The 25,035-nt window shown below is 51.9% G+C and overlaps 9 protein-coding genes across 9 annotated transcripts; 3 read left to right on the top strand and 6 right to left on the bottom strand.

Moving 5' to 3' along the window:
- Positions 1 to 2,860: 2,860 nt before the first annotated feature.
- On the bottom strand, positions 2,861 to 5,085 carry PFLUO_LOCUS8141 (uncharacterized protein; the record flags this gene model as incomplete). The annotated part of the gene is made up of 4 exons (XM_073785848.1): positions 2,861 to 3,229; positions 3,286 to 3,568; positions 3,620 to 4,037; positions 4,083 to 5,085. The coding sequence occupies 4 exons, from the start codon at positions 5,083 to 5,085 to the stop codon at positions 2,861 to 2,863; spliced, it is 2,073 nt and encodes a 690-aa protein (XP_073642162.1).
- A 453-nt stretch (positions 5,086 to 5,538) lies between these two features.
- PFLUO_LOCUS8140 (uncharacterized protein) lies at positions 5,539 to 6,846 on the bottom strand (the record flags this gene model as incomplete). Its single annotated transcript, XM_073785847.1, has 2 exons — positions 5,539 to 6,721; positions 6,842 to 6,846. 2 exons carry the CDS (start codon positions 6,844 to 6,846, stop codon positions 5,539 to 5,541), a joined length of 1,188 nt encoding a protein of 395 aa, XP_073642161.1.
- Positions 6,847 to 9,441: 2,595 nt separating this feature from the next.
- On the bottom strand, positions 9,442 to 10,514 carry PFLUO_LOCUS8139 (uncharacterized protein; the record flags this gene model as incomplete). The annotated part of the gene is made up of 3 exons (XM_073785846.1): positions 9,442 to 9,895; positions 9,953 to 10,066; positions 10,123 to 10,514. 3 exons carry the CDS (start codon positions 10,512 to 10,514, stop codon positions 9,442 to 9,444), a joined length of 960 nt encoding a protein of 319 aa, XP_073642160.1.
- A 1,913-nt stretch (positions 10,515 to 12,427) lies between these two features.
- PFLUO_LOCUS8138 (diphosphomevalonate decarboxylase) lies at positions 12,428 to 13,699 on the bottom strand (the record flags this gene model as incomplete). Its single annotated transcript, XM_073785845.1, has 2 exons — positions 12,428 to 13,571; positions 13,629 to 13,699. 2 exons carry the CDS (start codon positions 13,697 to 13,699, stop codon positions 12,428 to 12,430), a joined length of 1,215 nt encoding a protein of 404 aa, XP_073642159.1.
- Positions 13,700 to 13,842: 143 nt separating this feature from the next.
- PFLUO_LOCUS8137 (Cytochrome c1 heme lyase) lies at positions 13,843 to 14,712 on the top strand (the record flags this gene model as incomplete). The annotated part of the gene is made up of 1 exon (XM_073785843.1): positions 13,843 to 14,712. The coding sequence occupies one exon, from the start codon at positions 13,843 to 13,845 to the stop codon at positions 14,710 to 14,712; it is 870 nt and encodes a 289-aa protein (XP_073642158.1).
- Positions 14,713 to 14,977: 265 nt separating this feature from the next.
- Positions 14,978 to 15,848, bottom strand: PFLUO_LOCUS8136 (SNAP receptor; the record flags this gene model as incomplete). The annotated part of the gene is made up of 2 exons (XM_073785842.1): positions 14,978 to 15,493; positions 15,552 to 15,848. 2 exons carry the CDS (start codon positions 15,846 to 15,848, stop codon positions 14,978 to 14,980), a joined length of 813 nt encoding a protein of 270 aa, XP_073642157.1.
- Positions 15,849 to 16,247: 399 nt separating this feature from the next.
- PFLUO_LOCUS8135 (uncharacterized protein) lies at positions 16,248 to 18,344 on the top strand (the record flags this gene model as incomplete). The annotated part of the gene is made up of 3 exons (XM_073785841.1): positions 16,248 to 16,380; positions 16,453 to 16,720; positions 16,772 to 18,344. The coding sequence occupies 3 exons, from the start codon at positions 16,248 to 16,250 to the stop codon at positions 18,342 to 18,344; spliced, it is 1,974 nt and encodes a 657-aa protein (XP_073642156.1).
- A 404-nt stretch (positions 18,345 to 18,748) lies between these two features.
- Positions 18,749 to 19,559, top strand: PFLUO_LOCUS8134 (uncharacterized protein; the record flags this gene model as incomplete). The annotated part of the gene is made up of 4 exons (XM_073785840.1): positions 18,749 to 18,865; positions 18,964 to 19,242; positions 19,304 to 19,374; positions 19,445 to 19,559. The coding sequence occupies 4 exons, from the start codon at positions 18,749 to 18,751 to the stop codon at positions 19,557 to 19,559; spliced, it is 582 nt and encodes a 193-aa protein (XP_073642155.1).
- A 3,412-nt stretch (positions 19,560 to 22,971) lies between these two features.
- Positions 22,972 to 24,201, bottom strand: PFLUO_LOCUS8133 (tyrosine protein phosphatase yvh1; the record flags this gene model as incomplete). Its single annotated transcript, XM_073785839.1, has 3 exons — positions 22,972 to 23,386; positions 23,444 to 23,794; positions 24,005 to 24,201. 3 exons carry the CDS (start codon positions 24,199 to 24,201, stop codon positions 22,972 to 22,974), a joined length of 963 nt encoding a protein of 320 aa, XP_073642154.1.
- Positions 24,202 to 25,035: the final 834 nt, after the last annotated feature.

The following is a 25,035-nucleotide window of genomic DNA, read 5'->3' as shown; positions in this document are numbered from 1 at the left end:
AAAAACCACTCAAATGCTGCGGAATAGAGCCCGTCGTTATGCAGAGCACGGCGCCGCTTTTTCACCGAATGCCAATGATTCTATCATAGTGATAAGTCTGGCCAAAAACTATGGCGTAAAACGGCCGAGGTAGATCGGCTATGATGGGGGGAACCAACAGCGGATTGGCGATCCGTTCCGCCCTGCGGCTTCGGCGCCGATAGCGAGTCTTCAATTAGGGTTTTTTGGTCTGGCCCTTACGACGGTGGCAACAACTTACGTAATGATATCGGACGTTTACTAGTTAGGTAGGTCCGGGCAGTTTCTCAAATTCATTACGGCAGTAGCCTGCGAGTAGAATTGGCCATTGCCCTAGAGAGAAGTCCTTTTTTAATAACCCACTGAGCTGTAGCGCTCTATACTAACCGGACGTTCTCTGGCAGGTGGGGCTTTCCTATCTAAGCCACCGCCTCTTTAATGAGGGCCAGGAGATCCGGCTCACTGAGTAGATGCCAGCGTGCACTGGAACTCAGTGAACGCTAATTGGCTAGATAGTCAGGGACCATTACATCGTAATGGGGAATCTGTTGATAGCCCTAGTCCTGCCCTCATTTTCTGGAGTACTCTATCCCACCAAGAAATTATATGAGTGCTAGATGGCATAGGAAGAGTGGAGTAACCAATCTCTTGTTTAGCTTATATCTTTTCTGACATTTGGAGGCTTTGCGTTCGGGTCAAAAGTTTTTCTTATCAAGCGTCTTCATTCGTAATGGGTTGAACTATGGAAAATACAAAGACAAAACATACAAAGCAAAATGCTTGACCGCATTGAGTCCGTACTTGGTGAGATAGGCCATGGCCAATAATACAGCACTAACAAACATGCCCTGAAACGAAGAAACGGGGTTGAAAGGAGCTCACTACCGTACGCGAGCTGGCAGTGAAACTTTGTTGCGCTTCCCACTGTCAACCCCTTCGTCGATCTCGACGCGGCTCGGTCCTCTCTCATCCCAAGCAATATTCCTATTTACTGTTTCACCCTTCGTTCGCTGATCACTCCGAAGGGCTACTCTGTCTTAAGAAAACTGGTCCCTATGTGTCCAGCCTTCTGCCGCAATCAATTTTCCTTTCCTAGCTCCCCCATTAGAAACAGTCCCGCATGCAAACACTTCCTGCCAAGGAAGGCAAGAACAAGCAGGGAAACACTTACACGGATCCGACTAAAGATTCATTTCTTTCCCGTCTTCTCCGTCGTGGATCCTTCGCCAGCAACCAGCGTACCTGCTTTGCTGATAGCTGACTCCGCCGACTTCGTCTTATAACACTCTGAAAGTGCTTCAGTCTCTGAAGGTCGTCGTTCACGAAAGTGCTGGACCTGTCGTTTGATGAATTTCCACGCATCCATCGCAAGCTGAATATCGCTGCGTGGGAGGGGACCGAGAGGTGCGGAGGGCGGTCGCTGGATGGAGAGAGGAGCCATTATTTTATTGCCGTATATATCAAATCAAAGTAAGATGAGAGCGTGGGATGGCAATCACAATCACGATGGGAAAGATACAGATTAATGTAGAATCGTCCAGATCACCAGGAACCTGTCCAATTCTTATATATAGGCAAGGTACCCTAATACTCGGGGTCCAACTCCGGATTGAACAGCCTCACTCCGACCCCGACAGACACTCGCTGATTAAATAGACATTACTGTGGGTAATTAGATCCTATTAGTGTGGCAGGTTGTGCAGGTGTGCAAGTATAAGTTCCCTCTTACTGTTGAGCAATGACCATATGACTGAATACCTTCGGGCTTGAACCCCGAGTCAACTCCGTGAGGATTTAGCGACACCCACCCCCCAACATGACAAAAGAAGGGGGCGGGAATTGAATTTGTGTTCACTGTTTGGTCTGGAAGGAAACGGTAGAAGCAAATTAATTCCGTATCCAAAAGGAATGCAAAGATCGTCGCGAGGCTCCGGCACTGAACGCCGAAACCCAAAATTCGTAGTACACGCGCGACCCCGACTCCGACCCCGACTCCGAACTCCCCACTTAAACCCATCGATATGTCTGAACCGATCGACAGCCAAATTGATTGATTACTAGATGAAAGCCTGATTGTACATATTATCAAAACGCTCCCTGTGTTGGTATTTCGAAGTACAACGATCGCGCGATAACGCTTCAAATCTTCCCATCCATTCCTTTTATTCTTAGCTGCCTCTTAGAAAGACCAATATCTGTTGGTGCCACGCTCAAGCCCTTCAATGGAAGGTTGCAAAAGGTCTGAATTGGTAGCTATATAGAATATCCCTTTTGAATTAAGTGTGCCGGAACATTACATATGCGAAGAGAAATGTATTGGGAGCTGGTGGTGGAGACACGAGAATTAGTGTAATTCTCGATAGAGACATGCCAACTTCATGTGTCCAGAGCCGAAAAATCATCGCTGGAAATCTTGATTACACTTCTCCATGGTGTAATCATACAGCTGCTTGAAACTGTTTCAAGATCGGACACATTTATTCATGGTGTCCTGTAGATCGCTTCGGCGAGCAGCCGTGAATGAAATCATCCATTCATCCATCGACACTGTAAAGCGGGCATACCCTGACCTATTGCTGTTGGGCCTGGTTAGCTCCTGTGAATATAGAACATGTTTGCACATCGTAGAACCGATCGAGGAAGGAGAAATTCGCCTAGCAATTAGTGTTCTCATTTATGAACAAGCTGTTGCCGATAAAAGATCACTCTTCCGCCCTCAAGTGGCAAATGACCTTAAGCCACACCCATATGTTTCAAGGCCTCGATGGATTTGTGGCTGAGAGTACGAACAGACATCCAAGTGCATCAGAGTCGACAGGCCAGCGACCCAGATCGTTCGACCCTATACGTCCCAATCCAGCGTGTCAATCCACCTGATAAAATCGGTCCCATCATTTAACCACTCGTCGTTCAGCCAGTCCGTTGGTATTACGTCGTTCGGCACAGCGCTAATCGATGCGGTGGCATCTGTGCGCATGGAGAGTACGAGATCCAGAATATACAAAATGGCCTTGCGGCCCTGTTGGCAGACCTCGTAGTTGCCTTTCTGCGGCAGGGTTATGTACTGAATATGTGAGGCGAGGATGCTGAGGTTCTGGATCACTTCTGAGCGGGGGAAGGGCCTCTCGTTTGGCCGCGGGTGGGTGTTTTGAGTGCGGCGGAGAAGTTCGATGGCGAGGATCCCGGCCGAGGGGAGGCCGAAGTAGGGGATCTATAGGATCAGCATGCGACGATATCGGTGTTCTGAGGGAATAAGGGCGAGGATACCGTCCATCCGAGGTCACTGAAAGGGTTGCCGCATCGTTGAATGATAGTAATCTGGGCAAGGATGGCCTTGAGCATCTGGTGCGCAAGACTGACTAGGGTCTCGGATCCCCTCATAGACCGCTTGACAAGGATGCGCTGCAGGAGGAAATCGCTGTACAGCAGATCGAGATGAAGGTACACGGGAATGCTGCTGGTCAGCCGCAGGGTGGATTCGATGCTTCCGTCCCACTGCAGGTAGGAAGGAATTTCATTCCGCACCTGCTGGGCCAGAGACGAGACTTCACTAGAGGGGACTTAGCAGGGTATCGCAGTGGAGCGATTAAGAAGAGCATACTCGACGCGCTGCCAAATATCATGATCCCGGGAATCGAGCGAAAGTTCTAGTACGAGCTCACGAACGTGGCCCAGGAGCACAGCCATTCGACTCCACGAAGTGCCTTTGATGAGCCTCTTAGTGTTCCAGCCGTTGGCGTCCAGTTTGTGGATGGCGGCCTCGCGCACGGCTGGCTCGGCCATCACTTCAGCCGGTTCCAGGTCCAGAGGCAATTGCATGCGACAGAAGCGATAGGCGATTAGCGGAGGACAGCCAAGAAATGTCGCCAGCTCCTTGTCACAGGCATAGGCGGATACCATGAGCCGTTTCCGCCCTTCGGCGAGGAAGAATGGCAGATGCTCACCGGCGTCGAGCTGGTGATAGCCAATGGCGAAGAGGAGGGTCGAGAGTTCTCCGAGGCGTTTTCGTGGTCGATAATCTGGAAATTAGCTATGGTCTCCTCTTGGTGCCCGAAGAGACATACCGTAGTCGCCACAGACCAAGGTTAGTAGATGGACATGTCGAATCAGCAGCCAGCCGAGAGTGTCGCTCATGACGCCTACGCTGTCGCAGAACTGCAGACACCGGTCGCTGCCAGCAGTGGCCAGGATGCCTAGGTTCTTGTGGTCGGTTGCGGTGTGGCGCAGGCCGTGGAAGAGCGGGTCGTCAACGGTCGTGTGGGCGGCGCACATGCCTGACATGGTGAGGATGAAACCAATGGCTTCCCAACGGCCTGCCAGGGCAACGAGATACTCATCGAGCGTCATGGTCGCGTGCGTGACGATCTCACTGGTTGTGCCCTCGAATAGCCGCCGCGAGAGTGCCAGCAGCCGCGACTGCGGGTCCAGATGACCCCGTTCGCTATTGTACATCCCCTCGACGAGGTCGCAGAGGGTACGGACGGTCGGCAGGCCAAGGACGCCCTCGCTAATCTGCTCATCGCAGGCTATGGCCGTTCGGCGATACAACTCAAAGTCATCGAAGAGCAGCGACAGCAACTCAGCGCCTAGCTGCGCCTGGTGGACGTCGACCGTGTAGGCGACACCGACACCGGACGGTCTGGGCTCCGGCAGCCGCAGCGGCGTGATAGACGAGTGTTGCTTCAGACTGGCCTCGTTCTCGCTGTAGACTGCCGAATAGCTGGTTGGCCCAAGGAAGATTGGAGTGGAGTTCATGGCCAGCCGGTGACTCCAGTCCTCGATGTAGCGCTCTCGCACGGCATACGACGGGCCCGCCAGCGATCGGGGTCCCGGCGACGCGTGCACCGTCACTAGTGGTGTCGGGGACATGGTCGCCGGGGTTGAGGGCATCGCCGCAGCGATCTGTGCCATCGACTTCCGAGCCCGTGTTGGATTTAGCCTGTACACGCAGGCGGCTGCTTTGTCCGTACGGCGACAGCGTCCACAAGTGGGGACATTGTGGTCGCAGCGGAGCTTGGCTCGACGACAGGGCTCGCACGACGACAGGAGGCCGTTATGCCGGCGCATCGTGATGTGGTGACGCCGGATGGTACTGGAGCGAGTCCGACCGAAACGATAAATGGATTAAAAATCACTGAAGCGTCCAGGGCCGGAGGGGCTTGCGGGAAGGAAGCCAGAGTCGAAATCGCTGAAGTCGGAGTCGGAGTGGGTCTTGGTCGACGGGTACTGTACAAGAAATCGAAGGTCGACTTGGAGGGCGAAGCGGGCCTTGGGGTCCTTGCGGAAGGGATATGGGTCAATTTGTGATTGACTGGCATCCTGTCGAACAGCATGTTGCCGTGTTTTGGCCTTGGGAATAAGTATAAATAGGTGATATAGTATCTGGGTAAGTAAACCATTCGGGTTGTCACTTGGGCCACCTTATCCAGAGGCAAGCTAATTTTTCTGTGCCACGATGGATTCGACTGGCCAAGTCTATCCCTGAGCTTTTTGATCTTCGTGTTCTTGATACAGGTAAAACTAGACTAACGGGGAGGAGATATCTGACTGAGGCGCGCGGCTCTTCAAAGAGATTTTCCGCTGTACCCAAGCCAAACAACTCTCCCACAAGAGATCCTCGGCATCCAAAGCATTTAGCAGCTCAGACACGAGTGCCCGGCCAGAGCCACGAGCCCACCATCGCTGCCCATCAAGTTCATTCAAAAGCAGGCCCCAGTACGCAAGGACCAGAAGCGAAAACGGCCGTCTCTGCCGCAAGCTATCCACAAACCCCTTATCCACGGCCGCCAGCCATGCCAGGACCGGCGCAGGGTCAGGCGAGCAGGAGAATTTCATGAAACAGTGACGCAGATGCTCAATGACATCTTTATTAATCCTGTAATGAGTCTCATCGCCACTGGCCTTGGTCTGCTCGTTCAGCGCAGCTAGCTGGGTCAACGCGCTGTCGGTATCCTCGTCCAGGGTCGCCGCGGTATCCTTCCAATATTGGCCTTGCGAGAATAGCTCTAGGTTAATCCAGGATTCACCGAGTACCAGGATCCTTTTCACGCCCTGTAACAGCTCAAAAACGGTGATTATATTTTCCACGATGCTGCTTATGTTCTCACGCGCCGCGGTAAGTCGCGGCAAGGCGAGACTGATTGCCGTCGTGACGACGGACAGCGCGAATGCCGCGTCGCAGTTTTCAGGCGTCAGGTTATCGATTACTAGGCGGAACGGCCCAAGGCTGAGACTGTGGTACTCGAGGCCTGTGTCAATGTAGGTGCGCGCTTCGGCAGGCTCGAGAGTCGTGGCGATGTGCAGAGACGCGAGCGCGAGGATCCCGTGCATCAAGTAGCGGTGCTTGAACGCCAGCCGCGGGACGAGCCATTGCCATGTATGCGTTTCTAAGTCACTAACACAGAGGCTTTTGTATGTGTCCGCCGCGAACTGATGCATCAGTTCCAGGTCCTCGACGGCACGAGGTGGGGGCGGTGAAGTTGGTGCCACCCCGTTCAGCAGATTGACGATGGTCGGACTCGTCGGAATTGTCCCATGGCTCTCGCGTCGGGCGTTAGCTATCAGAGATTCGGGGAGGACTCGAGAATATGTGCAGTTCTCCAGTTGTCGTAGTACGCAGTTGGTGCAGGGCGGCCCTTGTTCGTCGCACTTGACCCTCCTTCGCCGGCAGTGGTCGCAGCCGTAGCGGGATTTCGTGTGTGCTCTGCGGGGCATGCTCGCGAGGGGAACTAGTGTCGAGATGAAGATGCAAGTCGACGCTTCGAATTCTTTTAGAACAATTGAGTTTTTGTGACAACCCCGGATCTCGGAACGGTTTAGTTACGTCATGATACGATCCACTTCTCGCTAAACTGAAATGATCCTCTTAATATACATTATCTGCTGCTGACTGGAGGCGACATCATCTGCTGACTGGAGGTGACTGCAGTGCGGTGAAGGCAGCCACCGCAACGCCCGTCATCATTACACCCCCGGTTGTATAGGCAACTTCCCTTCCAACCCACCAGAATAGCGAACAAAAGAACAATGGTCCCACGGCTCGGCCTACCTGGCCCCAGCTTCGTAGACGGCCGAGAACAAGTCCGCGTTCACCCTCACGCGCCAGTAAACTACCTAGACTGTTGATACCGGTCACTACTGTGGCTGACGTGATGGCCAGAAAAACGCCAGCGACATAGACACCTCGGATGGACGACACGCGGGCAAGCAGGAAAAATGAAATTGCGCAAGCAACAACCCCGATTCGTATGTTCACAATCGGGGGGAGACGTCGAACCACTGTTCCTTGAAGTAAAGAAGCAATGAGGCCCATCAGGGAAAGAAGACGCCCATTCAAAGCGGAGGGGTTTATGCTTTTGGCTTGTTCGGAATATAGTGTCGTGGTGAGAAATGGAAGGGAGAACTCCAGCCCGGAGAAGGGGAGAAGAAAGAGGAGATGGAGAACGCTCAGAGCAAAGGTATTGTGAGGTTTTGTCTTTGTGTTCTTCTCTCCCCGTGCCAAAGAAGACGACGTGTGGCCATTTGCAGAGACCTTTGATGCACCACCATTGACCGCAGCCGGCGTTGTAGCATCGACCTTGTTATTGCGGCTTGGTTTGGCAGGCACAGAGGAAGGTTCTTGCAAGTGCCTCAAACGCGGATGTGTCTCCGGTAGAGAGAAGTATATGTATATTGTCTCCATGACGACCAGAAGCAGGGAAACTCCGGCAGCCACAGCGAATTTGTTTGAAGCCATCATGTTGATACTTGCGAGGGTTGCACCCAGTACCGGGCCACAGGTGAACGCGAGACTAAAGCACGCCCCAACAAGCGCCATGGCCGATCCTCGTTGTTTCTCATCACTGATATCTGCGATAATGGAATTGGCGAGCTGGACGTTGCCTTCGCTGAGACCGCCGACAATGCGACTCGCGATGAATGTCCGAAAATCCGTCGCGCCGACCCAGAGACAGACACTCAAAATGTTGCCAGCCATGGAACAAAGCAAAGCCTTGCGTCGGCCATGTTGGTCTGAGAGCCGTCCGATAACAGGGGAGGCTATAGCCTGGAGGAAAGAGAACACAGAGCCGAGTGCTCCGCCAAGTAAAATAATGTCATAGGTCGAATCGATGGGTTTCGAAAATAAGTTCTTGTACGCGTTCAAATAGTGAAAGACGCGATTGAGCAGGCTCGTAGGAGAGCTCTCTTTTCCGCGATAATAACTGAGGACGGACGGAAAGAGAGGGAGGATTAAGGTAAATGAGATCTAAGCACGGAGAAATGCATAAATAGTCAGAATGAAGAACGGCCTCAATTGTTCAAGATCGAATTGGGAATTACCAAATCCAACAGCAGAGAAATTGTCAGGGTCGTGAGAATCTGCCTCCGCTCAACAGAGGTAAAGGCCATCACGAAGAAATCTTAAAGAATGATGAGTGGGGAGACTATTCTAAGTCTTGCCGTCGCTGAACACTTGAAAGTTGGCTAATAACCGAACCGAGTCCCAGTCGGAAAGAGATGCACAATCCTAGTAGATATTTAAATCCACACTGCTAGGAACAATATCATCTGCTACTTTGCTTGACCATGGATTTCATCTCGCACGGACACCACAGTCAACTCGGGCACTCGTGAAGGAGCCCCATAGATCAACCCATTGGCTTCAGACCCACGTAGCAAGTTCAATAGTCCGACCGCGCGTGAGAGCTGGAGCACAGCTCCTCAGCTGCCTCTAGCTGCCTCGATAATTACGAACTCTGTAGATGCGTTCTCAAGTCATACCATGTAATTCGATTACAGCGATAACATACTGGTTCAAGACCGTGATTAGCTTCGGTGGCGCCCCGCATTTCGACTAACTATTGCTAGCGCCTTTAGATCTGGCAAATCGGAAAAGAAAACGAACGAGAGCGATCGCGAGCGAGAACGGGACTCGATTTTGTGCCCCCAGTTGGTGATCTTCGCAAAAGAGCTCGGGTAGCTGGACCTCTAGGTCCTACGAGATTTCAAATCAATTCTGCGATTCGCCAGCCGTATTCGCTTCCGCTTGGACCTTTTGACTATGACATAGCCTGGACATTTCTTTTTCTTCCCCCGATCCAGAAATTGGACCCATTCTTTCTGGCAGTTGCATTAGTCGATCTGTCGAAAAAAGGGGTCTGGCTTCGAGCCAGTCAGATGTTCCCTGAAAGTCATCATGACCAAATTTTGCATCGGAAGGATAAATCCACTCGTGACCTTGAGCTCCTTTTTTTCCGTCGTATGATATTCAGATAAACAAAAGAACCGCCGATATAGAGATCAATGCTATGTTCAACTTCATGTTCAATAATACAGAATTATAGCACGTAAATGCCTTCATACAGGCCACCGAGAGAAATTAAAACTAAATCCAGTCCTTCAGTACAGCGTCCTCCTCAGGGGCGAAACATTGCAAAAAATTGATTACAAGGCCAGGAGGGCCACAATAGCCGAAAGCAGACCAGCAAACCCGGGAGTCGACTGAATGGCAGCATTCGCAGTCGTAGTGGAGCTGGAGCCCGAGCCCGTGGGAGATCCAGATCCAGACCCAGACCCAGATCCAGATCCAGATCCAGAGGACGGGCGACCCTCACCAGCTGCCAGGGTCATGTTGGCAGCGATAGGCTGCTTCATCGACGGCTGAGCGGCGCAAGTGTTGTTCATGGCGAGAGGGCACATCTCGTCAGTGCAAATGCTCTGGTAGTTGGCGCCCTGGGACTTGATGACGGTAGTCTTGGGTCCGCAGCGGTAGTCAAACAGGGACTCAAGGGCCTGGGCGACGGCGGTAATGTCCGACTTGGCGACACCGAAAGAAGCAGCAGCCAGGCCGACTTGCTGAACGAAGTAGCCCACCTGGTTGGGGTCGAGAACCATGAACCTGTTCAAGATGTGTGAGTATGCGCGGAACCAGGGAAGTTTCACCAGCGCAACTTACTTGTGAACTTCGTACATGCTAGCCTGTCCAGCGTAGGCGGGGAATCCTTTCATGCCAACCATGGAGCAGCCAAGAAGATCGCCGAAGAACTCGTAGAGGTGAGTCATGAGCATGCTGTTTTTTGAGGTCAGCTAGCCCTTTCAGATGTTCCGAGGAGAGCGATATCTTACTATTGGTTCGATGTCTTGTCATTGGCGGGCATGTTCTTCATGAGAGGGGCAGCAGCACCTCCATCCAGGAAGTTCTTGGCGACACCCATCTTTCCTCCGGTATTCGAGGAAGCGAGACCACCATCGAAGTAGGGCATCAAGTTGACCTTGGTCCCATTGTACATGCCATCCGGGTTCAAGATACCAGGAACACTCACGCCAACGTTGGGCTGGGTGTAGTTGCCGATGACGACAGTGTTGACTAGCAGGGTCAGGAGAGTGTACTGGTTGGTGGCATTGTTGGTTTTGAGCAATGCGGTCGTGTAGTAGTCGCAAATAGACGTGTTGGACGGGCGCTGGGCAACAGCGGCACCAACGGTGGCCAAAGCAATAACGGCAGATTTGAACATCATGATGGAGGCACTTGGACAAAAGTATTAACCGAATAGGATTGAAAGGGATGTCTCAGGAGGGCTATAGCTGTACTTAAATAGTTTACAGTAATGGCAGCGCCCTGAGCCCATGGCCTGTGGCCGGATTTCCTAGTAACTCCAAATGGAAAAGATAGTCTATTGTCTACATCGGGGCGATGGTCATTACTGCTCCCCACCGTAGCTTCAATACCCAGATACGACGGTTGTCCCTGCGCCTGAGGAACCGCGCCAGTGGCAAAGCTTGCTCCGCCCGGTCGAGAGCTGATCTAGGCAGGTGGATGGAGCTCGCGTGTACGTACGAAAGGGTTAAATACCTGTCAGTTCCAAATGCGTAATACTGTAACCGACCGCGTGTATGGTTCATATTGTTACACATCGAGTACCGACATAATCACCTTTCTAATTGGCTCAACCAGACCCTGGCGATCCAAACAAAGCCCCCTCAGGGGCCGAAAACCCAGTGCAGGTAAGGATAAACAGCAAGGAAGCAGAGGAAGTTGAGAAATCATAACATCCACAGCCGTATTGGTTCATGATAGCTCTGAATGTAGGGTCCTGCGTTGCGGTCAGACGTTTCATTGAGCACTCCTCCAACAATAATAGGATAACAGAGCTGTGGAGTTACCTTCATTGTGAGCTCTAAAGATGGGAAATTGACCGCGAACACCGAGGTCTGCCGCTCGTCGTCCGTCGGGTATTGGAATGCCGCTATTCCGTTATCTCCATGTGGGGCGCCACCTGGAAGTGTTCCAGGTACCAGTCGTTCTATGCTTATCGATATCAAAGGAGGCTGGTTTTTCAGGGAGAAGGCACTCTTGTTATCGCGGGTTAGTGCCTAAAACGAAACCGAAGATAGTCGCACAAGTGTTTAAGAGACTGGCATAACAAGTATATCACAAGGACTCTGTGAGAGCAGTTAAGTTACAATTCTGTCTGCTCCATAGATAGCTGAATGCCGGCATCCCCGGATCTTCAGTGACTATTGACTATCATAATAAATCTCGATTGCATTGGTAGGTTGATTAGTCAGCTCTTCACTTTGGGACGCGGCCATGTCTCCGAGCACGAGCATAACGTTATGATTCAGTGGAACACTTACGACAGTCCAGCATCAAAGTCTGTCCTTGACCAAGACAATCTCGTTATGCTACTTCCACAGTCTCACCAAATATGATTATTTTTTTTGCTCAACTTTGCGATAACAAGTGACACACAGGATTGCCATAGACTCGGTCATGTGAAAATATACTTCCAGCAATCACTGTTTAAATCAGCCGCATCATCTATATTTTCACTCTTTCTTAAGCTTCACAGCCTTCCACAGAATAGCTATACTTCCTCGAAAGAATATTTGTCTAAATACTTTCACTACAGTCTGCTCGATATGCCTCGCTTTAAGAGCTCCGTCGATAACGCTCAGTTATTCTATCAAGACTACAAACCCCCAACCACGAGCAATATCAACTCCCAGAACGTAAGTCCATCCAAACTGGCTATCCTTTTCAAGGAGTGTGAGGAAAAGAAACATGTGGAGGAATAAATAAGCTACTCAAAGTAAGGAATCTGGGGGGTCGGTCAACCGTTCGGCCAGTGCTTTACCTAGCACTTCAGCCAGCTCTCCCGAAAGCGTAGGCTTTTAAACGACACGTGAAGGAAGCAGAAGGAAAGTGACAGCACTTGGTGGGAAGAGGCCTGGCAACAAGTAGTTGTCCGGACTCACAACTTTTAAAGGAAAGGGGCAATTGGGTTGTCTACTGAAGAAAGAGATGGAAGCTATCCAGAAGATACGAATGAAAGAAAATTCTGCATCGTTTACGAGGTTGAGAGCAATGACTCGGTCCTGCGCAAAAGTAGCGTAGTAGGGGGGTATCTTTCGAGCTGTCTGATATCTTTTAGTTGGTGACGATCTCACCGGTTTCGCTCACAAGATGGTCTTGAACCTTAACAGGTCCTTCACCGACACCGGTCAGAATGACTCGGCTCACACCATCCTTGAGTGTGCTCAGGACGCGGGGATCGATCTTATCCAACTCAACGCCTGGAGCGGTGACGTTGGCCAGCGTCTCGTAGAAGGGGCCGCCCCAGCCCTCAGTGTTCGAGCCCAGAATGGCCTTGGCCGTGCCGGCGACGAGCGCGGAGTCCTTCTCTTCGTAGTAGATGACGGCGTTCGGGCCTGCGTCAAAGGTGTATGCGCAGACTGTGCGACCAACGGCACTGTTGATATCGTGGACCAGGCGTACAGCGGCGCGGGAAACGTCATTCATGTAGAAAATCGGGGGCCACGAGTCCAGACAGGTAGCGTGGAACGTGTTGGAATCGCGCATGGTAATCTCGGCAAACTTGGGGAAGTCCCGGTCCCGGATAGCGGCCTCAATGGCAGCCATACGCTCGGGCACGACGGACTCGACTCTCCGAGCGAAGAGCTCCGAGGTGCCCACGGTGGTCTGCATTCCCTCCGTGCTAGGAACATCCTTCTTCTCCGCGCTGACAACCAGAATCAACGCCCGCATCTCCGGCCAATGCGAGGCCGGCGCGACCTCCTCGGCCAGACTGTCACTACCATCTGCAAGATCGCCGCTGCGCCAGGCGACGTAACCGCCCATGAGAGACCGGCACGCAGAACCGGACCCCTGACGGGCAATCCTGCTCAGCTCCGTGGCAGACTGAGGCAATTGGTAGAGATCGGCAACGGCACGAACCAGAGCCGCGAACCCGGCGGCGGAGCTCGCAAGACCGGCCGCGGTAGGGAAGTTATTCTCGGACACGATCCGGAGAGAGAGAACGGAGAGCTTTGGAAGCGAGGAATCGGCGGCTTCAAGTTGCTGACGGAGGGATCGCAAATTGGAAAGACAGGCGAGAGTGCGCTTCGAGGAAGAAATGTCCTGCGGCTTGCCATTGAGACTAAGAGTGTCGTCCTTGGGGAACTTGGCCGAGCAGGAGGCGGTAGTCAAGGTGCGAAGAGAGCGCTGAGAGAGGGTCACCGAGAGAGACGGATTGGTCGGGAGGTTGAGTGTGACATCGCGCTTGCCCCAGTACCTGTGAGAGACCAAGTCAGGAGGGGATTGGATAGTGAGAGGAAGATGATTGACTTACTTAATGACAGCAATGTTGACCGGGGCAGTAGTAGTGGCCCGATAGACGGGCTTGCTGGAATCGGACGCCATTGATCGATTCAAGTGTGTTGGAGGGGTAAATACGAAAGGAGGCCGAGGGGGAAGTGCGAATGTTGATCTGGGCGGTGAAGGCAAAATTGTCCCCGGCCGTCGATCTACCACGGTCCAACTAACTACACACAACTCACCTCAACATGGGGGCCGGGGCAAGCACTCCTGCTCCAGAGACACCGTCGTGTCCGGTAGATCACAAAGCTCGAGAGGTCTGGTTGCAGCAGCACCGAGGCTCTGACTCCCCACATCCGCCAGCCCCCGATGCAGCAGCCTCCGAACAAGGCCAACAGCCAGGGACAAAATCACATCGCCCTCTATCCGCAGATCGAGAAGTGAGCACCATCCCTCGAGCCGGAGATACAGCCACAGGGGTATGTCCAGAAGGCAACAAAGGCGCACCATCTCCCTACGCGTCTTCCCCAAACGCAGCCTCGCACGGCAGCCCGTCCAATGCCGAATCCGAAACGGGCAGGGACGAGGCGACAGGCAACTGGATCTACCCGTCCGAGAAACAATTCTTTGAGGCATTGATGCGCAAAGGCAACACGCCTGCCTCCGCCACATCCGCCACGGAACTAGCTACATCGGTAGCTTCTATCATTCCCATTCACAATGCCGTCAACGAGCGCGCCTGGAAGCAAATTCTGGAATGGGAGGCTAAAGCTCCATCTACAGATCCGGGCAGCAAGAAGTGCGGAGGGCCGAAGCTATTTTCCTTCCGAGGACTTGGAGTGGAGCCACAGTTCCTCAGCCCGCGTGCGCGGGTCAATGGGTGGCTTGGTTACCAGCGGCCGTTCGATCGACATGACTGGATTGTTGAGCGATGTGGTGGAGATAAAGTGGAATACGTGATTGATTTCTATCAAGGCAAATCCACGAGCAATAGCGGTCAGTCGGGATTGGCAGCCAATGCGGGACCAGGCAAACTCAGCTTCTATTTGGATGTTCGGCCAAAACTCAACAGCTACGAAGGTTGGCGGATGAGGTTCAACCGGTTTACTGGCCTATAACAGGCTGTTCCCAGAAACTGGGGCCTGGAATCGTTCAATGTATAATGCATGTATAACAAGACCTATGTACGATATAGTCCTCGCGGACCGAAAAGCAGACAAATAAAGATCACCCGTTCTCCATTCCAAATGCGCCAAACAGCAAGTAAAACATGAAGGATGCCCATGCGGGCATCGTGGGGCATCGGGGATATCGTGCAAAAACATGACCAGGGGCAAAGCAGGAGACCGTAAATCAAACCAGGAGCCAGCTCTGAGTATTCATCTATCCGAGGACGACGGCGAGCACAATGATAGCCAGAATGACAGCAAGAATGACGAGCAGACAGCACGCTTTATTGCGAGCCTGCTTCTGATACCGATGGGCTGAACGGAGCTCGGTATTGGCGCCCCGGGTGTCCTGAGTAACGTTTTCAACGTTCTCGCTGACGATATCGAGCTGACCGCCTTGTTCATGGACGATGTGTGCAACATCCCGGAATAACTCGTTCAGTTCGCCGACACTCTGCTCGATATTGCGGATCTCGGACTCGCGCTCAATGATCAGCGTCTCTTGGAAATCCACTTCACCCTGGTTGGCCAGCTGCGACTGCTGCTCGAGTAGCTGCTCCTGTTGTTGCGACTCGCCTTGGCCGGATGGGTGTCCGCCGTCTTCCGCTCCAGCGTGAGCAGCGACTGCCGATCGCTGCTTCTCCAGTGCGCGACGCTGCACCGTCTGGAATTCATCTAGGGAGGCCTTGAACTCGGTGGACAGCTTCTGCTGCGTCCATTTTTGAGAGGGCTGAGGGATTTATGTTAGAATCATTGAGGACGAGCACCAAAAGGGAAATCAAACATACATTGACCTCCTCCCAGGTCTGGACCTTCTTGATTGCTTCTCCGGCGTCCTTGAACCCCGTACGGGTCTCCTCCAGCAGATTGTGAATCCGTTCACGCACTCGCTCCGTATCGCGCTTGGTTCCAATAAGGGCAACCTGTTCAGAGAGTCTAGTGATGTTGCTGGTCAGGGTAAACAGTTGATTCGACAGGGACTCGGCGAGACGGTCAAAGTCGGGGTCATCGCGATACTGCGGGTCGTCCGACCGGCGGAAGGTGGTAGGCTGGGCCTCAAGGGAGTTGAGGCGATCGAAAGACATGGTGACGCTTCAAGTAAACGGTGGGTGGTGTAGCAGGAAGACGAAAGGATCCAGAGGTATGCGAAGTGGTTGGTCCGGTGTGACGAGGATCAGCTGCAGCCTATGGATGCCCGGAATTGCAGGCCGTCACTGTCACCTGACCGACCCTGTTGCATTATCCCTAAATAGGCATAGCGGCCATTGTGTTTTGATGCTGCTCCAAAGATCCTCAGTTGGTTCTTCACTGTCGATACTTCACTCAGCACAAACACCTCGGGGTCGGGCCTGCTTGTCACCACCGTCACTGGGCTGTCATTTCCCACCTGCAGGTCTTGGATTCCCCTTGGGACAGCTCTCCTTGATCATGCTATAATCGACTGTCTCCTTCTCTCGTGCCATCCCACCCCCGAGCTCGCCATCATGGCTGCTGCACAACCCCGGCCGTACAGGCGCATCGTAACCTCGGCGCTGCACCGACGGTTTGTCCACGCCTCTGCGCTTGCGCTCCTCGTCTGCTACATCATTGCAATTGCGATCGGAGACAAGTCGTCCTGTAAGTCGCGTCGGGTCGGCGAAAGGTCGCTCTCTCAAATCAAACATCCAAGCTGACGGCAGCATCCCTTAGTTCTCTGGTCATGGTTCCCCATTGGTGCATGTGGCTTTCGCACGATCCTGCTCTTTCTTTCGTCCCTTGTCGTCTTCGTCCTGCGCGTCGGCCAACTGCACATTGGCTCAAGAACGACGACATCCTCGCTCGCCACTTTCAAATACCTGTTCCCACTTCATGTCCTCCAAACTTTTGGATGGTATCTCTTCTCCGCGTGGTGGTTTACGGAGATCTACCTCTGGTCCTCCTCGGCCACCGCCCACCTGGAGATGGTGAATCGCGGCAGGTATGTTTAAGCACAGTATCGTCGATTTGGAATTAGGCTGATTAGGTCCAGATCGTATGAACGGCCGACATTGAACGAAAGGCCCATCTACCTTCATACCTACCATATCCTTCTCGCGTGTGCACAGGCAGTGGCTCACCTCTACTATGACTACGATTCCATCCCAGTGCCCGTTGCCAAGCGTGCTCCGAAGGCCGCTGATGATCGTACGCACCCGGTGCCTTCGACGTTGAAATATATTCAAAGCGCTTTACCCAAGGCCATCGCGTCTGGTATCACCAGGAGCGTTGTGGTTGCCGGCGTCACCCCCTTGGTGTATAAGATGCTTCTCAGACATATCGTGTGGAGCTGGTCACTGTACTTTGCCAAGCTCTTCTGGAACTTCTCCCGGTCCGCTGCTGAACCCGACACGTTTCTTCCGCCAGGGTTTGTAGGTCTAGTCCTCCGATCACTTCTTTCTGGTGGACTGCTGGTCCTTTGCTGGCAGACGACGAACATTTTCTTCTCTATTTTCATCGGCAAAGAGCCCCTCAAGCGGGGACAACCTCTTACTTCAGAAGCTAAGGATCCGAATGGCAGCCTGCTGACTGGCCTGAAGGCGAAAAAGCCGACTGTGAAAGCCTTTGCACTCTGGGAGCTCGGTCTCATCAGTCAATGCTTGCCTGAGCGTCGGAAGACCATTTTCAACGAGATCGATCGTGACAATGGCTCGACTTGGTCTCAAGTTCTAGAGTGTGCCACCGATGTGATCAAGGCCATTACAGCTAGGGTTGAGGCAGCCCAGAATCCTGCACCTGGTGTCAAGCCGACACCCCAGGGCGAGACTGCTCAGCCAACTCTCCAAACTCTGCCCCGATTAACCGACTCTCCTAAAAGTGACAACGTCTTTGCAGATTCCCCAAAGGCCACCTCACAACGGGACAAATTCGGCGAGGCCTTCAGCTCAGCAGCCAAATCATACGGACAGTCACCAGATTGGACGCCGACTGCACGAGCCCGAGCCCGTGATGTTTTCGACCGCGCCTCGTCGGCAATGCTCAGCCCTGAACGGAAACAGAAGCTTATTGGCTCTTCCCAAGATCTGAAGTTGCTCACCGGAGGCTCGGCAACACACAAGCCCGAGAATGTCCACCCATTCCTTGCACAGATTCTCCGGTCGCCGATCGGTCAACTGTTCCGACAGACATTTGCCCAGCGGGCGTCGAGTATCGTTCTGGGCACTCCCGAGTCATCTCTGTGTTCCATAGTTGACGCAGTGGAATCTTTGTCTCGACTCTTGGTTGCGAGCTTGACAGAAGACCAATATGGCAAGGTCCAGGCTGATGTTCCTGCTGCGGTGCGTCTGTTCACCCAGACCATCATGACTCTGGAGGCATTTGTTCACAACGGTGGCTTGAGTGCGCACTGGACAGATGTCCACTTCCCTCCATCCAGCAAGCCCGAGGCACAGGCTGAAGCACGTCGGGTCCCTGACGTAGAACTGGTCCTGGATACTCTGAAGAACTCTCTTGGAGAACTTCTGACTGCGTTCAACCCGTACTTGCGCGATATCGGTCTTGGAGGCAAGGATTTGCGGCTTGCAAAGGAAGCGGCTGGGTTTGCGGCGCCAGAGGCAACATCATGATTTACCACGTTCTCATTTCTGGGAGATGATCTGATATGTACCACAAGAGAGCAATTGGCAAAAATTGCCATGTAAGCCTCTCAACTTTTCTGTGTATTATTGCTATTGTTCTTATTGCAGCTTGGGTCTCAGTGGACAAATGCATGGTTGGGCGTTTCTATTGCTGGGGCGCGGCTGTGTACTGGGATAGAAGTAGAATGCAGTTCCAGTCTCTGGATTGAATGAATTCCTTGTGCAATGCTCACTAGATGTTGTGCTGCTGTAGACAATTTGACGACTGGTCACATGACACACTTTCAACTTCAACATCGGCACCTTGGACTTTCATCCTCTGACACATCTCCCAGACAATCAGTAGTAGCTCGATTGCATCTGACCTAAACCCAGGCCATTGTACAGATACGATGGCAATGCTATTAACCAACGTCTACCACCTCCGCCGGGTGGCAGACACATCTGACAAGGCATGCTTGATCTGCTACAAGCCCACAACAAGCGTGATGATCACGCCCGATAACAAGGTAGGGAGCCACAACATGTCCATAATACCTCCTGAGTTGAGATATTCAATTCCCCAAGTCAAAGGATCTGTCTGTACAAGAACTGACAAATTCCCTAGGATTTCTTCTACGTGTGCCCCGCACACCTACAAGACCGCCACTTTTGCTCTCCTATAGTCAATGCAGAAGCCGAAGCTGCCCGCCGCAAGGAGGAGGCAATGGCTCAGGAGATAGAGAAGGTGAAGAAAGAGTATGAGGAAAAGCAGCGGCGAAAGAAGGAGCGTGAAAAGAAGTCTGAGAAGGATGATGATAAAAAGGAGAAAGATACCAAGGATAAAGAGAAAGGGAAGGATGAATCGGAGCCGAAAGCTAATGATGAAAAGGAAAGAGATGAAAAGGTACGTGGTTGCAATGATGGGGAGATTCTGGGAAAGAAGGACACTGATCAAGCTTCTTCAGATTGATTCAATTCGGAAGGGTGGGACGGGGCCTAAGGCTGATGATTCACCACGAATCTTTTCTTTACACAAGTATGCTTCTTTTTCATTCATCTGACTGGCTGTGTGGTCACGATTGAGTAGGAACTGATGGGAAATGCAGAAACTTTTATCAAATGCGCGTTGATCGGCTGCGCAATATTGAAATGGCCAAGCGGAACCAGGAGAGAATGAAGAATCCTTCTCTCTTTCCTTCTGTTCCCACTGGCGACATCTGAATGTCTGAATTTCGATTTTTTCACCGGTGTCAACGTTTTCCGCATGGTGTTTGACACGCGCATATTTCGATGCAATGGGGTGGGCTCAGTGAGGATCACGTCATCGCAGATGAGCCGGGAATTCACTGCTTATTTGATTTCGTTCCTTCTCGAAAATCAGCAAATGATCCTTACTCGATGAAGCCGTTGATCGACAATCTCACACGATGACATACTGGCATGGCAAGGATGTTTCCTCGAATCCCAGCCAAAGGGGGTGGAGTGGATCTACAAGGCTACGTTTATCCCTACTCCTATGTTGGGGAAACATCTAATCAAGGACGTTCCGATGTTGCATTGAAGTATTCACTTTGGAAATGTTGGGATTCTGCTCCATTAATCTGATCTTCACCACAATAGCACAATAATAGTCCATGCACGCGGCAGGTTCCTGATCCTGCAGGATCATTGAGCTTCCTCATTCGCGTTTCATCTTTGGGGGTCAACTAAGACCTCCGACCGCTGGCACCATAGATGCGCTGAACCTAACCTTTTTCAAGACATCTGTACTACTACTGCATATTATACTGTACATATATGTCCCCTGTCTGTGGTGAGGCAACACAACACGTACGACCATTTCCCGCTCTAGGCATTCGGCGGTATCTACTTCCGCCCACACCCCTGTCGTCGGGGAATTTTGCGGTCAATCACTGGCTGCCACGACAGCGGCGGCCTTGCATGCTACCATGCTACCACTTCGCAGATCTATGCATGTACAAGGCCAAAAGACGGAATGGGGGCGATAAGCACTAGTTAGTAGGGCTGTTTTCTCCCGTTGTTTGTAGCAGTAGTTGCGAAGTGCGTGCCCTTGAAACCCTCGCGAGAAATACCCCGCTTAGGCCCCCTCACCTCAGCCTTAGTGGGCGACTAGAATATTGACGCCCGGCCATTTTGCATTATGTTCGCCATTACGAACGTACGAGGCGAGACGCCTGTCGATCGGGCCCGTGCTTGCACGAGCTTGAAACGTGGAGTCTCCCGCCCGCCCGGATATGCAGCGATAGCTTTAGATATGCGGGATGAGATGGCTGATTTTGGTGCAGGTCGATCACCCTTACCCAGCAGAGATTGGCTGCGTCGTAGAGAGAGAACCAAGCCAACCGGTTAGCAAGGGATACCTTTACTGAGCGGACTTTTGATATCAATTTTGATGTTTAATTATAGCAGGCTTCAGTAAGGCTGTAGCCTTTTTCCAGCACGCAGTAGCCTAATACTCATGGTACTATGCATTCGTCATGTGAGCCAAGTCTTTACAAGATAAATTAGTTGCCTAGCAATGCCACACACTGCTTCGCCCACAATCCAGACCATCAGACATAGCCAGCAGGACCGAATCTAATAGGGTTCGAAATTTTGATTAATTCCTGGCAGGCAGTAACTAATACTGTAGTTGGTAGGCAACTCCCAGTTGCTTGCATAGATAGTAGTCACTTAGTTAGTGTGCCATACGTTGTAAGGCGCCCAATGATTCAGATAGGCTTTCACTTAAAGTTCCAATGCCATAGTTGACAGTGCGCGTTAGAATAACAGCAGCCTTACGTCCTTCTGTTTTACTTCTCGCAGCGTCCTGCATCAGGCGTACAACGCTTGTCCCAGTGAAGTATACAGATCGGAGGCTTGATACGAGGCTGTATGGTGTCCGAATCTTTTGAATGAAGCCTCGAGCTCACAAAAATACGTTTAGTTCGGAAGCCCGATGATCCGTCAGCTACATACACATGCGGAGTAACGATGAGCTACGGAGCCATGGCTATACCCTTTTGAGGCTGTAGTTGGAGAAGAGGACCGTGCTTTTACTCCAGCTTGTTCGGGCCAAGACAGTGGGGAAGGGGGCTGTGCAGTGCTGCCGAGCTTGGACGTTTTATCCATGGGCAGGATGCATTCGTTTCTTGCACAGCGGGTTTTGCGTGAGGAGGGATTTGTAGATCAGTCATTTGCCTTTTAGCAGGCTCTTGGGTGAATGGTGGTTTTTGGCGGGGAAGAAGCCAGTCGTACGGTAGTAATAGCGGGCAGGAATGGCCAAGAAACTATAAATTGGCACGGATGTCGATTAGGGAGAATATAAGCGTGTTCCAACTGGCAAGTACATAGTAAGCTGCTGCTGAAATCGCCGTCGAGTGTCACAGATCTACGCAGGTCACGATTACGATTTCTTTATATTCCCTCAAAGCTGAACTCTATATGGTATAGTTACGTATGTAGCCGTTATCGGGGAGCTAGCTAAGAGAAGGAAGGAAGCTCTGATGATAATCAGGCCGCGGAGTTGCACTTGGCATGACCCCACTAGAAGCTCGGAGCTTTCCCCTGCAGGAGTGACGCAGCTTTCAAGGTCTTAGCCTTTATAGGGAAAGTGTTACTTACCGTACTTAGTTTGACATACCCGGCCGAGGTAGTTACACATACAGTCTGTAACTGCGACACACAAAGCTCCACCAGGCCTATCCACAGCCTTTTTTTAATACATAATAAGAGAGTTGAAGTGAATGATAGAAACCATAACCATACCTGACCGGAAATACCCTTACTTTCCCGGCAAGTGGGACTAATCGGGAAAGCGAGGGGCTGACCCGCTTTTGCACAGCCTCCCTCGTTGGAGACCAACCGCCCGTCATCTCCTTCCCTGTTGACACCCTTGGCCGAGGGTGGGCTGGAAGGTAAGATTTGGCTGGTCTGTGTGCATGGCTTTAGCTTTGCCAGGCTTTGCTAGTCACCGAACTAAAAGTGTAATCTCAAATACATACTTTCTATACTTCACAGAAGTAAATCCCCAGAAGACGGAGTCTCAAATTGTCCGTGTGAACCGGTTGGCGATTTGTTGGGTGTACCGTTGTACAAGCGTAGGGCGTAGAGTTGTCCTAGTAAATGCACGCTTACTTGTTTATATTTGCATATAAAAATGATTACTAGGGGCCAACCATTGTATATCGCAACAAGGCTGGCCCCGTTGAGAGCCGAGTGAGACCAACTACAGTATCTCCGTAGATTAATTCTTAACTCCAGATAGGAAGCTGACGAGGGCCAAAACGTTTGACGCCTGGGTAACAGCCCTGAAACGCCGGGGCGCTCAGGATTGGGTCTATTGTCATTGTGGATGCACGGGTCTGTTCAGATTCAGCCACGGATAACTCTGTTTCGATTCTCGAAAAGTTTGAGACAGCGCATGCACTCCACGTGACGCTAGTGAGCCTGACCGGTATTATCCTCAAAGAGAAGGTCTATTCAGATATGTTTTCGAGGCTGACAGAGACCCGTCATGGCCTCGATAATGAATTTGATTGGGTATTCTGGTAGTAAGCAATAATCATGGGTCGTAAATCTGTATCTATATGCATGTGCGCAAATGGTCATGGTAGTATTCGAAGCGTCCGCTTCAAAGATTCCCGCGCCCTGAGCCAGGGTTGTTGGATTCAGAGGATCGCATTCCCGGAGGCAGGCGGATGCCGAGTGCGGCGGGAGCGCCTCGTGCCATGTTCACTTGGTTCGCCATATCCACTCGAGCCTTAGCAAGACCGATCGCAGGCACCACCCAGCCACCGCAGCTGCATTGCATGCCTTGCCATGCGAATTTGCCGATATTGGCCCCACAGGCGGAGTTGGGGCAGGTCAGACGCCCGGATAACGGAGCGTCCTCTGACCCATCTTCTGGTGACGATGGGAACAAACTCGGGCGCATCCATGTAAGCGGATGTAAGAAGATGTGCGCACAGTCCATACTTGTCTGGGACTTGGCGCTGTTCTTTCCCAGCTCGTGAGGAACGATGAAAGGGGTTGTTGCCAACTTGCGCCTGGTTGATAGTTGATTAGGTATAGTTCATCGTATGGATTGTTGGAGCAATACGTACCTGCATTTCCGGCATTTGATCTCGACCGCCCGGTCTACTTCCTGCTGGGGGCTAAGTGGCTGCTCGTCTTCGAACCGGACGGACTTCATTTCGGGGGCCCGGCCACACGCTACACTTTCCTCGACTTCGCGGCGATATAGCCATCGCTGATACGCAGGCTGGCCGGTGACATCTTCTGGGCAGCCCATCTCGTGGTACAGCACGAGCTGTTCCATAAAGCCATCATTTGGCTCACATAGCGGCCGGCACTCTCTCAACAGCGCCAGCGCAGATTGCGGTGTGAGCGCTCCGGGCTGCTGGTGGAGCAGGTAGGCAAGGCAGATAGTAGCGGAGCGGGACTTGCCCATTGCACTGGATCGACATTGTCAGTCACCGCCAAAAAAGTAGACGAAGAGTGGACTCCAGCCACGCGCAGATCGCACTTTATAGGCACGAAATGACGTAGGAGGCATGAAGCCACAAGGCGCACAACTCCTCGGACAGGCAAAAAAAAGAAGGTAAAAAAGACCAAGTGGTTTTAGGCAAGTGGTGGCAAGACATGACAGAAACAAATGAACTAACCAATGCACAAGCACGCCACCACCGGTATCCAGCCCGGCCTGGATGAACTTGATGGCGGCGGGGAAATGCTCCAGAAGATTCTCATCATCAACATCATCAACATCTATGAAATGATGGCGATAGGGTGCAAATGTTGTCTCGTCAGTTGTGTTCAGCCGGAGCACGGACAGCACATGGGTGATATTTTCCCTGGCCATCGCGGCTTTGTTTCTGAGGCAGAAAATCCTACAGCTAGGTGTTAGCAGCAGCCACAACCGCAATAGCAGATGAAGGTCATCAAAGGCAGACCCTGGAGTAGGATACTACTAACCCTCCGATGTAGAGATTGTGGCCTGAGATGCGATTCATGGCCATGGTGGTGGTGGTTAGAGGTGGACGTCACTTCACCGTTCATGCGCGACTTTGTCCTGTTAGGATGTTGTAGATCTTGTAGAATATGCAGATCAGACACAAAATAATGGCAATAATTGATCTCAGACCATGCAAAGTAGTCACTGTACCCTGCAACTCCCGTCCGACAGGCTCTGATTAGGGATGGATAAGGGCCGAGGTAAAGTAGCCCAGATAAGAAATTAGGGCAAGGGCTAATTGCGTCCTGAGGCATCAAATATACTATTTGCTCCGCCGCGCTTTATGAACCGTTGGTTGTCCAACTATTCTGTACTGGCGTGGTTTATACTGTTTTTTTCCAGACCGAAACATCGACAGTAACTAACCAGATCTCCGGTCAATGGGGAGGCAGGCTGTTCCGAGACTCTGGTCAATACCCACTTAACTACACTCCGCATTTTGCACAAATTCCGTACATACATCAGAAGAATAATTCGTTCCTGGTTTCTCGGATTGCCACCATCATCGAGCTGAAAATGTGCCCAGCGTGGCCAAACCAAATAGCCACCGGGTGTGATAGGTACGCGAGAAAGTCCATGCTTCACAGCATCAGAGAATCCGACTTGCCATACTGCATGGGGCCTGCTTACGCACGTCGAACCTTTTCGACACCTTCCGTGGGTAAGCTTGGTGCTACACTA

The sequence above is a fragment of the Penicillium psychrofluorescens genome (genome assembly GCF_964197705.1).
Source record: "Penicillium psychrofluorescens genome assembly, chromosome: 5".
Taxonomy (NCBI): Eukaryota; Fungi; Ascomycota; class Eurotiomycetes; order Eurotiales; family Aspergillaceae; genus Penicillium; species Penicillium psychrofluorescens.
This window is presented reverse-complemented; position numbering and strand designations above follow the sequence as displayed.